The sequence below is a fragment of the Prorops nasuta genome, unplaced genomic scaffold (assembly GCF_024137725.1).
Source record: "Prorops nasuta isolate Cenicafe-Biocafe unplaced genomic scaffold, Cenicafe_Pnas_1.2 PNAS00013, whole genome shotgun sequence".
Taxonomy (NCBI): Eukaryota; Metazoa; Arthropoda; class Insecta; order Hymenoptera; family Bethylidae; genus Prorops; species Prorops nasuta.
The window spans coordinates 4,233,061-4,246,499 of NW_027116810.1; the positions used below are offsets into that span (position 1 = coordinate 4,233,061).

Below are 13,439 nucleotides of genomic sequence, written 5' to 3' on the forward strand. Positions count from 1 at the left end.
GATAAATTATGGAAAATTATTGGAATAACATGCGAGTCTTTAAAGTTTAAATTGCAATTATTATATGCCGGTCCTCTGTATTTACCCGTTAAGTGATCGTGATCGCGAATTCGAAGTTGGTTTAGAAGAAACGGCTTTTTGCATATATGACAGTTGGGGTCACTATAGTGCCTCAAGCTTTCGCTGACACTAAGGATTAACATAGGTACTACGGTCTTTAACCTATAGCTGACAATTTGTGCAACGCTCTCAAGTTCACGTACAAACCACTCAATGCAGTCAGTACCTCGATATTAATTGTAACTTGAGAACGATGAATCACGAGAACTTTTTATATAATACCCTACACTAAATGGTACATGTTTTTGATAACTATTACTACTACTGTTATCATCAGATTGGTCAGTCTTCTCCAATATACACTCTAGGTCTGCATATATGACAAACGGCATTCGTTCACAATTCTTAATGTTCTTAAATGATAGCCAACGGTCTTCACCTTCGCTAGGTAGTACAACACGCAGGTTATCATTGAGCTACTCACAATCATGCTCGTGCATCTTTAACTTCTCTACTGTGTGAAAATAGTGTAGACACCTAAAAAAAGATTAGAATATATATTAAAATAACTGTACTTTAATATTGGTAGTAAAATAATTGTGCTAATATTTGGTAGTTCAATCATTTTATACCGATCACAAATATGGTGAACGTGTCCTCTCTTCGTAAGCTATGAATGTAATAATCTGGAGAGGCTTGTTATACACATGAAATGTGCAGTCCCCTCTTCATCTGTGATCATTAAAAGGTTGACATGTCGATCTCTCTTTTTCTTAGTTAATTGTAGAGGTGCGACGTTTACTCTTTCTCTCCCCTGATGATCATCCTGCTCCTCCAAGGTGAAGGTATTGGCCGAAACATCATTATCAACTTCAAATGTCGGTATCTGATTTAAAGTGGTGGGAAACGTTATGCTTCCAACCTTTAAAACAGATCGAAAATCAGGATAAGAGGATGATCGACTGACCACAGCAGGTGGTTGTGCGGGATACAACGATGCAGTCACAGACCATGCAAAACAAGCATTATCAGTTGTTTTTACATTTATCACAGCTTTTTTGCACATGATAGAAGACGGTAGCTGAATATGACACCCTGCTTGCAGGGGGTTGTAATGGTTCATGTTTACAATTAAACTGTAAATTTTCTCCAATGCCCATCCACTATCACGTTCTTGAAATTCGCTAAGTCTATGCAAAATTACTTGTACGACATTGGACTTGTACCATTCATTAAAGTTATCAGTCTTATATAAGGTACTATTCTTCATACTAATATGCTTTTCATCACTATTGTCTTTGCATACAAATTGTCCGTTAAATGAACAGTTTACCTTAATACAATTAACACTATTTAATACTATGTTTATATGAGTTTGCAATAGTTCTTCCGCACTTAATAAAAACTCGCGTGGATCAATATAATTACTGTTAACTACCATACCGCTACATATTCGGTTTTTAAATGCTGAATCAAGATTCTTCCAAATAAGTTTATCATTAACCGCAACAGTAGCAACATTGTTACCACCACCGAATTTTATTGAACTTTTATCCCTTGCTGCTCGCTGGAGGAGACACTTGATACGTGCGATTTCGGTAAAATGCTTTTGTCGCGTACCGGGAAGTGTATTCTGTTTAACATTTCTCAATTCCTATATACGATCGCGGCACTCGATGACCCACGCACGATAATCACTCTCAGTTTTCACCAAACCAAACTTCTTCTGAAGAGTGTTATTCATTTTGAACTTCGATAATTTCCGAACAAAAAAAAGATTTAAAATGGATAAGCATAAGAACGTTGGATAACTATCTTGTAACAAAGTGTTAAATGACAATGAAAATTTATTTTCGAACGTGCACGTTTTTATATAAATGAGATGTGATTAGAATGAAACATGATATATGCTTAATCTTCATTTTTACACAAGTGATAAAAAATAATTTATTACAAATTCATCTAAACTGATTTATGGTAGAAAAATATTTATATTTGATATAAAGTTTTTTAATCAATTTTTATTTTTTTATTTATAAGATTTATCATACATAAACTGCATGTAATACACATTTCTCATTGCACATATACGATCATGATTCATGCAAACAGGTAACTGCGATTCATACATACTATTTTTTAATTTAAATTCGCCCCAATTATATTCATCTGCATTATTAATATCTAAATTAGATATTTTTTTTAACCATTTCATTTTTTCCAGACCTTTCACAAAAATCTTGTCTTCCTCGTCCTCATAAGATGTTAGATATTTTTTAATTACTTGTTTATGTTTATAATAGGGTGCATAACCATCCGTCCACTGTAGACCATGGTAATTTAAATACAGCCAACTATAAAATGTATTTTATTAGATAAAAATCAATCAATCATTATAATATTAACAAATTTCACTTACTCTGATTGCTTTCTCTCCCAATCATTAAGCCAAGCGTGCTGGAATGGTGGAGAAAATACGATATGTTGCACTTCTTTCTTTCGTACAGCTGCAAATTCTTTCACTATGAAAGATTTGTCAGCCAATCTAAACCCTTGAATATCTACAAAGATAGGAGCCATCCTTTCACAATGATCTTATTAAAATGGTTTGATGCTCCTCTGATCGATTTATATATAAACAAAATTTTTAGGGTGGGGAGGAGGAATAAGTATGTGCACATATCAATTATATAAACTGATGTATATATGTATGAAATTTTATATTATAGATGTGTACAGATCTCAATTTTCTCTACATTTCTGAAATTTGCTGATTATCTACAAAATACTGTATCATCGCAACCTTGATGAAAATATTAATTTACCTCAAGATATAAAATCCACGTGTCATATTGAAAAGATCTTCGTGTAAATAAGACATAGCGATGTACGCACATCTCAATTTTCTCCAGACTTCTGATTTTTTACCGATCGTATGCAATTTCTACAGAGCTCATACGATGTATCATCACAACCTTGATAATAAACTCATTTTACCTCGAAAAATAAAATGTGTGTTATATTAGAAAGATCTTCATGTAACTCTATCAAGAGTAGAGAGAGAAAAAAGATAATACGTCTTCTTTGCATGTTCTCTTGAAACAGCAATTCTTTTACTTGAGTTGGAGAAAACGTGATAATCTTTTAAATCTAATTCACAGTCTACCAAGTTCACTCAATACAGTCTGTTGTCAGTGATTTAGTAAAAAAAAAAGAAATTGTAATGGGTGTTCCAAACAACAGCAACAACATTAACCGAATGGATAGTGAGGAGAATGATACTCCGGTCATTGATTTAGTGAGTGACAGTGATTCGGATATCCTGTTCGATGAGGATGGTGATGATGATCCGGAAAATAATTACGTTTATCAGCTGCTTTCCGAGGTCAGGAGAGACTTGGAGATGGAAGCGAGGATATTAATCTGTTATTGGAGGATACGGATATGGAAGAGGTTGAAGAGGAGGAGGAGGTGATGCACATACATCAGGAATCTCCACAAACTGTAAGTAAATTATTATTATTATTATTTCAATTGATAAAATAGAGAGTAATATTTTTTATTTTCTGTATAGACACGAACCACGGCTACACAAACAGAGTCTGTTGTAGATTTGACGCCATTCTATTGGTGTCAAAGATGCAGTGATTATGGACATCTGGCCATAACTTGCCCTGCTCCAAGTTGGTGCAGCATTTGTGAAGATTATGGTCATAATACCATAGAATGTGAAAATGATCTATGGTAACTGGTAAGAATTGTTACAAGTTTAGACTCTTATAATATTATTTAATTAATTAATTCATTCATTAAATTGTGAAAATAATAATAAATATTGTTTTTGTTCACAGATGCTGTTCCAATTATGTCTACCCTGCAGCTTCCTCCTCCTCTTAGTTACCTAAGGCTGTTGAGACATTGATTTTTTAATGTTTATAATTTTGTATGTTGTTTAAAATAAAAAGGGTTTTTTATGCCTTCGGGCTTTTTCCCCTAAATCTATCGTTTTATTTTCCTACCAATCTATGTTCCTTCATCCACATTATCCTTACATAGGGGGTTCAAATTAATAGTAGTAGTAGTAGTAGAGTTTCATACATATGGTGTGTCAATCCACAGTCAGTAGATCGCACCAAAACTGCTTTAGGGTGGGTTTTATCAGGGGAGGGGGTATAGTTGAGATATATTACCTCGTGTTAGGACAATGGACTCGGTCCAGATAAGCGTGAAACGCTATACTCTCTCTCTCTCTCTCTCTCCTGGAACGCTCTCCATGGAAGAAGAAGAAAAGACAATCGTATATGGAAAAAATATTTAAAAGATGATCGTAGCCATTTTAGGTAGCGGCGAGCGTGAAACGCTTTGCTCAGCCGAATAGCACATCCGAGACCGCTATTCTCTCACTCACTCACTCTCTCTCTTAAAAATTACAGCAGTTCCTAAAGCAATTAAAAAAATATGCCCTGACGTCATCAGAGTGGGGGGACTCATAAGTGGTGGGGGTCAATGCAGTCCCTAAACTTATATCAAAATTATGACACGTTCGTGAAGCAATTAAAAAATTACTGAGACGTCAGCGGAGTGGGGGAACTCATATGCTAACCAAGTAGGGGGGGAGGGCATGACGTCAGAGGAGTGGGGACACCCCCCGCCTCGCGACGGGGACACCCACGCGCCGCACCCCCCTCGCCACTGTTCCAGTATCGGCATAGCTACACTACTATTATATATTGAATAGTTTTCAAAAGCTTTTCCAATAGCCAAGAACAAAGATAAATAATCAACGCTCGTAGTTTCCGTTCTTGGCTATTGGAAAAGCTTTTGAAAACCATTCAATCTATAATTATTCTTTAATTTTTGTACCATTATGGCAGAATAATAATGAATAAAGCTGTCGGTTGCTCGTTTATTTATACGCTTCAAAAGAAAATTTCAAGTCTTTAAGAAGACTTCTTGTTTAGGGTGCACCGAAGAAGCCTCGTGGTCTAGACGGTAAGGTAACCGCGTGGCGATTCGTAGGTCCGGGTTCTATTCCTGCCAAGTACTTTTTTTTTAAGTTTAAATTTTTTTTTTGACCATTGACTTACTTAAATCAATAATAAATTAATGAAATGCAGCTTTTACGGAAATAAACGAAATATAACGATGAAATTGTAGTTAAAATAATAATTATATATCAAATACGCATTTCCTTAATTTATTATTGATTTAAATAAGTAAATGCTTATAAATAAATATGCTGAAAATCATGTATAAAGGCATTTGGCTGCAAATGTAAATAACATCGAATATTGGTAGATTTTCGGTAAAGCGAAGCGGAAAGATTTTGCCTCGAATCTTCTGCTAGACGCTAACAGCGAGAAAGACAGAGAGGTCCGAGAGAGTATCTCCGCTCTCTGTTTAATTCGAGGATAGCCGAGAGCGAGCGAAGCCAGTCGACACATGTACGGACGTTTCTACTTGTGTCCGTGACCATCGAGCAGCGATAGAAGTGGGGATGGCTCACGCAAACGAGCCTGCATCTGTGGTTGTAAGTGGAGGGGGAAATTCTGTAGACCGACGGTCTACTTTCTGGCAACATTGAGGCTGCGTTCTGTTATTAACTGGCAGTGCTGACAGTACAAGTTTAGCGTTCCGATATGCACCGCAGTTAACTACGACAGTTAAATCCACAGCTCACAAAAATTAATGACGTCACAGTTATTGTCGTCACTTCCTACTGCGAATGCTATGGCTAAAGACATAAAGCAGGCGTAGTAGACCCAGTAGAACTGATAAATTTAACATGGCGACCTCCATGGCATATAGCACAAATGCTTTTTATGAAGAAATAATCCTTTTAGATGAAACAGGACACGAGTATAAAGTAATTATTTCAAAACAAGAAGCAGAAAAAGCACGAACAGGTAAATTATTAATAATTTTGTATAATCATCATGTTTTTATTAGTGAATAATTGCTTCTTAATTATTATATTTTAATTTACAGATAGTAATTTTGCAAGGAAATTGTTAAAAGAAGCTCAACAAAAATCAATGAATACTTCAAATAATGTTGCAGCAATAATAAATGAATCTAATTTAATAGATCATTTATTAGGTATTTACGCTTCTACAACAAATTTCAGATATAAGTGTTTTATATGTAATATAACAAATGTCTTTATATATTTTAGCAGAAGAAGGTGTAGATGATCCCTGCGACGATCAAAGTCTGGGAGATTCAGCACCTAGCTTCTCATTGGAAAAAGGTAAATGTAGAAAAGTATTATCTTTTATTATAGGTGTAATTATTACATTTTTTTATTAGATCAACATCAATGGTCCAGAGAGGAGACCTTACTGCTCCTAACATTATATAAAGAATTTGAGAACCATTTTCTAAATCCCAAAATAAGGGTTAAAAATTGTTGGCAAAAAATATCTGACAAATTAAGAGAACGAGGATATAATATCGAGGGTAATAAATGTGCTATAAAATTTCACGCACTTAAAAGAACTTACAAATCTGTTACTCATCATAACAGTAAGTCAAGAAATAGCAGAAAGAACTGGGAATATCTAGAAGTATGCTTTCAATTATAAATAATGCATGCATTGTAAAAACAATTGTTATAATAATCATTAACATTCTATCTATCTTACACAGGTTATGGATGAATTGTTTAAGGGGGTTCTATAATCAATCGAAAATTTTACGAATCAAATGAAATTTTGAGAGATTGTTTATAAAGTAAAAACACATCACCGTGCAAAATTTCAGCTAAGGTTGCCGAATAAAATTACGAGAAAAGACATTTTGAAAATTGGTATTTGAACATGGGCTCTTATGAGAGACCATGAGTATATGACCGGAAATAGAAGTAAATCTTTTACAATCCTATTGCCATCTTACTCAAAAACTAAGAAGTAATAGTTGAAATATTTAATTTTATATCGGCACATTAAATAGTATATATTACCGGTTAAAATAAAAAGAAATTAATGAATGAAGTTAGAAAAATGCAGGTTATGAATGAATCGAAATTATGGCGCCAAATTCAAATAATGTGTATGGTGCTTTTCACGATATTATTACCTTCGAAATGATGTTTTGATAATAACAAATTGTATTACAGTGTAAGTATGATTATTAAACTGTAATTGATTAGAAAACAGTAAAATACAATAAATCTGCTAATAATAAGTTATGAAAAATAATTTTTTTATTACATATCCATCCATAAAAAGTCAACATACAAGTTTGTTTCATTATTAATGTAATAATAAATAAATAATTTAAAAATAAATGCTTTTTTAAAAAATAATAAATATTCAAACTTCTGGAAATAAACTGAGTATTTTTTGTACAACTTTTTTATTCGTTGTTACTCTAGGACGGCCATCAACATTTTCTGTTAATAAGTTCAGGACTCCGTCTCGACCACCGATTTCATAAACTTGTTGCATTTTGTCTTCATTGATACCCGCAGCAGCCAATTTATTAATCATTCTTTGAGAAACAACAGCTGTATATCGTGTCAACGTAATTTTATTTGATTGTATGGTTAGCTTCTTTCTTTTTGTATCGTTTATTTCTGTACAGGTTTTACTGCTTGCTCTTATTATATCATCTGTGATACCAATTGCTATAAACAGTTTTTTAAGAGCATCAACATCATTAACAGCATTGTGAAGTTTACTGGTATCCACATTTGGCAGGTAGCTTTGTAAAAGAGCAGATATCGTGAATGATTCTTTATTTTATTTCCTGTCTGGCAACATTTTTTTAAAAATGTGTAAAGAATCAGCGAATCCATGAACAATACTCGTAAATTTCTTTTGCAATTCCTTTTCAGCCATAAATTTACATAATCTTGGATGATCGAACCTATGTACAAAATAATCATTTGTACATTTTTAGAAAAATAAATGTCAGAGAATAGTGTATAACATACGTTGTGCCGTTGTGAGCCAAAAGAATAACAGGACAATCAAATTTTTCTAAAAAATCTAAAAACTGACCAGCTGCTGTTTGTGCTGGTATTGCAGCAATTTTATCTTCGTTATGATATACATCACCATTTTCTAAATGTAAACCAGTGATGGAAGACGCGCTCTTTGATATAGTCTTGGAAGGTATTATATACGTATTGAAAGTCGACTTATCAGTAGAAGCAGAAATCTTGCAGTAAATAATAATAATAATAGTATTAAAAAAATAATGATATAAATAATATTCATAAAAATTAAAAATTTTATAAGATACTTGAAGTATTTCATCAGACATAGATAAACCTGAGGTTTCCAGATCATAAACGACGATTTTACAACTATTTATGTTTGCAATTTTATCAGAAATTTCAAATGCATTTTCAAGTATTTCATCATTGTCTACTAAAAATCCTCCACTTTTGTAAGAGTCACCTTCTTTTCGTGTATAGGCAGAGTTCCGTGAAGATCTTGTCTTTTTTAATTCATATTTCCTTTTTTTATACTTGATTTCTTTAATTGTCGCTGCTTTTAATGCTCGTTTTTTATCTTTCTTCAATCGGTAAGTTTCAGTTTCTGTTCCTAATTATATATAAAAAAATTATTAGTCGAAATATTGGAAATTAATTTATTTAATAATTCCACTGAAAACAAAATGGAGGTACCTGGATTTAAACAAAGTCTTTGCAAGACTTTTGCTCCGTAATGAGTTCCTACATTTTTTTGACATACAGCTGCTGCAGTTCGAAAACTAAATGATTCTGACGCACTATAGTGTTTTGATTTGGGGTTCTTTGAAGCTACAATGTTATTCACTGACTCATTCGTTTGCGTTGAAGCACATGGGGCAATTTTTTTAGCATTACTGGCAAAACGGTGAAAAATAGACGTTAAACGTTCTTTTAACTTATCATCTGTCAGTGGTTTTCCGTTTGGCAAATTATGATGCACATAGAGCTCACACGAAGAACCCTTACACCAATCAGCACAATGACTGTGGTTGCCAAAAGCATGAGGAACAATTGCTTCAATAGCTTATTCAACCATAGCAATGTTGTTTTTATTTGATTTGACAGCTACTGTGAAGTTTCTCGAAAAATAATCTATTAAATTTTTTGACAATTTGATTGCATATAAGGAATTGTTCAAACTTTTAACACAGTGGTTTATATCAGACCATTTTTCAATGGGATGTGAAGCTTCTCGCCTGACAGCTGATATCGTGCTACTGTCGTCATCCCCTATCAAAACATTAACTTCGACATTTTCTTTATCGAACAACTCATTTTTGGTAATCAGTTGTACAGCCATGTTTCACTCCATGGATTTAGCAGAACTTTCATAATTCTTTCTACAATCATGGTCATTTGGTGGATGGCCCATTTTGCATAGGCGACAATCCTTTGAGCGAACTGCATATGACAAAATTTGTCCTGAATGATAGCCAATCACAGAACTGTGTCCTAAAATATTTTGTTTGAAAATTATGGTTTACTCATCGTATAAATATACAACAATATTACTATCATGAAAATATAGATTAAATATGAAAAAAAAAATAATAAGGCAAAGTATAGTTTACGATACACTAAAAAAAATATCACATTTTTTTAGTTACAAGCTAAACGAAAAAAAACATACCAGATAAGCTGTTATATGCATGTCCCGTACCCCTTTTCTGCCACCCAGCATCAAAACCAACTTTTAAAAGTACTTTTTTCTCAATTTTCTTCTCTTTCTCCTTGCTTACCTCTTCATCTTCTATCTCATTTACTCTATTATAAACCAGGAAAATGAATACTACCTCACATGCATCATAATATCAAAAAAAATAATTTACAATTTGGTGAATATTTTAATTATTTGTTGATACAACATTTATACAAATATTTAAAAATTATACGTAACTATGCATTATAATACACCAACTATCTAATACAAAATTTCAATTAATAATTAGATGTTATATTTGTATAAAGTTGTAAACATGATTGTGTAATTGATATTTTTTAAAAAAGAAGAAAATCACAAAAAATGAAATTGATCAAAGTAAAAGGATAATGTATGTAGTACTTATGATATTTTAAATCATTGATTAACATACTCCTGCTCATCTTGACATTCGATTACCGACAATTCTTTTTCAATTCGAATACTTTCCTCGCAAGATTCAGTGGCCAATTTCTCAATTATAACTCCAACTTTTCTTTCATACTTCTTCAAAGTATTTGCAGATATTGGTGGTATATCAAGCGATGTAAGCAAAGTATTCACTTGAGTCTCTCCCATACCACCATCAAGCATACCTGTCAAATGAAAATTTGGTTGAATTTAGTTTTATAGTACATAAACAATAAATATTAGATAAATACCAAAGGCTAATCTAGAATTAATTTCATGAGATTTATCCTGGCTGTTGACACTGTTGGTATGCACGTACTGCACGAGCTCACACTTTACACACTTGATTGACAGGATACTGGATAATCCCTCTCTTTTTTCACTTACTTCATTTTTTAATGATAATGGAATATCGCAATTATTGCACCACAAATCATTTTTTAACGTGTTCAAATCTACTATACGTCTTTTCATTACTGAATTGATAACCTACAAAATGACTTTTATTGCGTATTATAGCTTACTGTTTATTATTTTTTAATTTCTATTTACATTTTCACTTTTTTGATTAACCATGCTATTTTCTAATTTGATTAATATTTGGTTTTATGGTTATCTACTTACCAGTTCAGAACTCTTCCTTTTCTTCCTCAAGCTGGCAACAACATTTTCTTTTTTCGCAACATTTTTTAATTTTGCAAATCGTCCTTTTGTTCTCCCTCTAATTTCTCTGACTGAATGTTTTTCTTTATTTTCATCCATATTTTTAGGTTATAGCTGAAATAGACCAAGCAACACTCTAGCGAAAACGAGGGAATATTTAAAACGAGTGAACTACAGCGCTAGTCGAATCAATTACAACGCAATTTATAATCATTTTAACAAAACCACATTATTTTAACAAGCCCGTTAAAAACAATTAATTAATTATCTTGAATCATTATTATTAGTATAAGAAAATTTTACGCGTGTTTTAAAAACAATATATTTTTACATCGCATTGACTTCAAAGTCTGTATAGAACCTCCTTAACAAAAAGCCATGGATGGCTCCTTTATCTGTAGCTGGTTCAAACGTAGAGAATAAAGAAAATAAAGAAAGTTATTGCAAAAAAGTTCCGGCAAAAAGAAAAATTGAATCAGCTCTTGATAATTATTTAAAATCAATTGCTGAAGAGAAGAAAAGAAGAGAAGAAGCGGCTCAAAAACGACACGAAGAAAAAATGGAAGTCTAAAAAAATAGAAGAATTACTACAAAAGTTTCTGGAAAAATAGATAAAAAAACTCAAAAATATTTTCTTATGTTAATTTCACGAGGTAAATACTTTATTTTTGTTTTTAGAAGCTCTATTTAAGATGAAAAGTCTTTAAAAGTCATGTAATTACTTTCGTTAGAGACAATGACTGATTAGCTTTAACTAATGTTCGTTACTGACTGTGAATTTTAATAAAAGTATTATTGTTACTTTATTTTGATTGAATGAATGATAATTATATTACAAAGGTACTATTATTAAAAGTGTGCTGTCTAAAACAGTAAAGAAATACAAATATTGTTTCCAAAGTTTATTCTATGTAAAGTTTATTGTTCATTTGATAAATTACATATTGTTTAATATATACATAATTGCATTGCGTTTTCTTATACCTTCTTCTTTTAAGGTAGTACTACAAGTATTTAAATTTATTGTGTTGCTGATATTATTTAAATTATTTACAATAATAGGAATAGTAATTAAATCTCCTTGTAAAATGCAAATGTTGTGAAGTATGCAGCAAATAATGTACTGCGGTATGAGATCAGTACGTGTCATGGGTAATTTATAAATTATACTTCTCCACCTGCCTTTTAATAATCCAAAAGCCCGTTCAATTATCATTCTTGATGATGAATGTATATTATTATATTTAATTTGCTCTTCGGATAAATGTCCATTATTTCTAAATGGAGTTAATAAATATTTATTTACTGCGTAAGCTGCATCTCCTAATAAATGGGAATTATTGGGAAAGTTTAAATCTGTCATCATATCTGTAAAACCAGACAGTCTGAAGACACGCATGTCATGAACAGACCCAACTTCTCCGCAGTAACAATGAATAAATTTTGATTCGTCATCACATACAGCCTAAAACATGTATACACATATTATATTTGTTTATCATTCACAATAGAAATTATATATTGCCTTTTAAAATGTGTAACTTATAAGATCACCTGCAATTGTAAAGAATAATATCCTTTCCTATTTATATATGATTCTGAATTTTCTTTAGGCGCAGCTATCTGAATGTGAGTACCATCAATAGCACCAATAACATTTGGAAAACCATATCATTCATTAATTTTTCTGCATGTTTTCTCTGCTTCTTCTATTGATGGCCATTTGATAAAAACTTTAACAAACGAATATAGGGCATCAACAACTCTTCTAACACTTCGCCAGACTGTAGCCTTTCCTACTCCAAATCTATCACTGATGCATCTGTGCACAATTAAACGTTATCACTATTTAATATATTTTTAAAGGAATGAAATCATATTAATTGTTTAATAAAATTTTTTATTACTGCTTAAATTTTAAAAATGACATACACATACCTCATTAAATTTGGAGTTGCCATTATCCATATTACTAATAATAATTGTTTTTTAGGGGAAACAGTTTTACGCCCATATTTCTCACTTTTTCTTTCCAAATAAGGAGTTAAAAGCTCCAGAATAAATACAAACGTATTCCGTGATACTCTAAAATGATAAGTACACGCAATATAAAAAATATATTACTTTTTTATTTAATTATTCAATACAATATTTTATAAAGTTTAAACGAATACCGAAAGTGAGATTTAAAATCACTGTCGGAAAATAAAGAAACCACTTCCTCCATATAATTTTTACACCGAATTCGTGAAATAAAATGAGATCTATCTGACTTTTTAATTTTTATTAAAATGATTTCTTCGTCATTAAAAATGTTTTCGTCCTCAGATTCAGAGTTTAATATGTCTACTAAATCGCTGACTCCGTTTGCGATGAGCGCTTTTGTTACAATCTCCATTGTTTAAAATATTTTTAAATGATTAAAATGCTGAATTAACAATTAAATGTTAATTAATTTGTGACACGGTGCGTCAACAAAAATTCCAATAAACTACTTTTAAAAAAAGATTAACGTCGTTAGGATCGTGACTTTGATACTACTATAAAAATTGCGTTCCGTTTTAGCTTCTTGCAGTTAATTTTCGCAGTAAAAAAGTAAAACGGAACACTACTTGCAGTTTACTG

General features: G+C 31.9%; 1 protein-coding gene and 1 pseudogene across 1 annotated transcript; both read right to left on the reverse strand.

Annotated features, from left to right (window-relative positions):
* Nucleotides 1–7,373: 7,373 nt before the first annotated feature.
* Nucleotides 7,374–9,341, reverse strand: LOC136778097 (uncharacterized). Its single transcript, XM_066734708.1, has 5 exons — nt 9,182–9,341; nt 8,696–9,064; nt 8,308–8,612; nt 7,997–8,223; nt 7,374–7,764 (listed from the first exon to the last, which is right to left on the reverse strand). The coding sequence occupies exons 1-5, from the start codon at nt 9,339–9,341 to the stop codon at nt 7,374–7,376; spliced, it is 1,452 nt and encodes a 483-aa protein (XP_066590805.1).
* A 2,305-nt stretch (nt 9,342–11,646) lies between these two features.
* Nucleotides 11,647–13,212, reverse strand: LOC136778098 (putative nuclease HARBI1; annotated as a pseudogene).
* Nucleotides 13,213–13,439: the final 227 nt, after the last annotated feature.

Bases quoted from the DNA above. Each gene is read 5' to 3' on its own strand.
- LOC136778097 (XM_066734708.1), bottom strand. From the start codon at position 9,341: ATGGCTGTACAACTGATTACCAAAAATGAGTTGTTCGATAAAGAAAAT. The intron at 8,224-8,307 runs GTATCTTATAAA...ATTTACTGCAAG, and splicing joins TGTCTGATGAAATACTTCAA to ATTTCTGCTTCTACTGATAA. The intron at 7,765-7,996 runs GTATGTTATACA...TCTTTTACAAAG, and splicing joins TTGGCTCACAACGGCACAAC to CTACCTGCCAAATGTGGATA.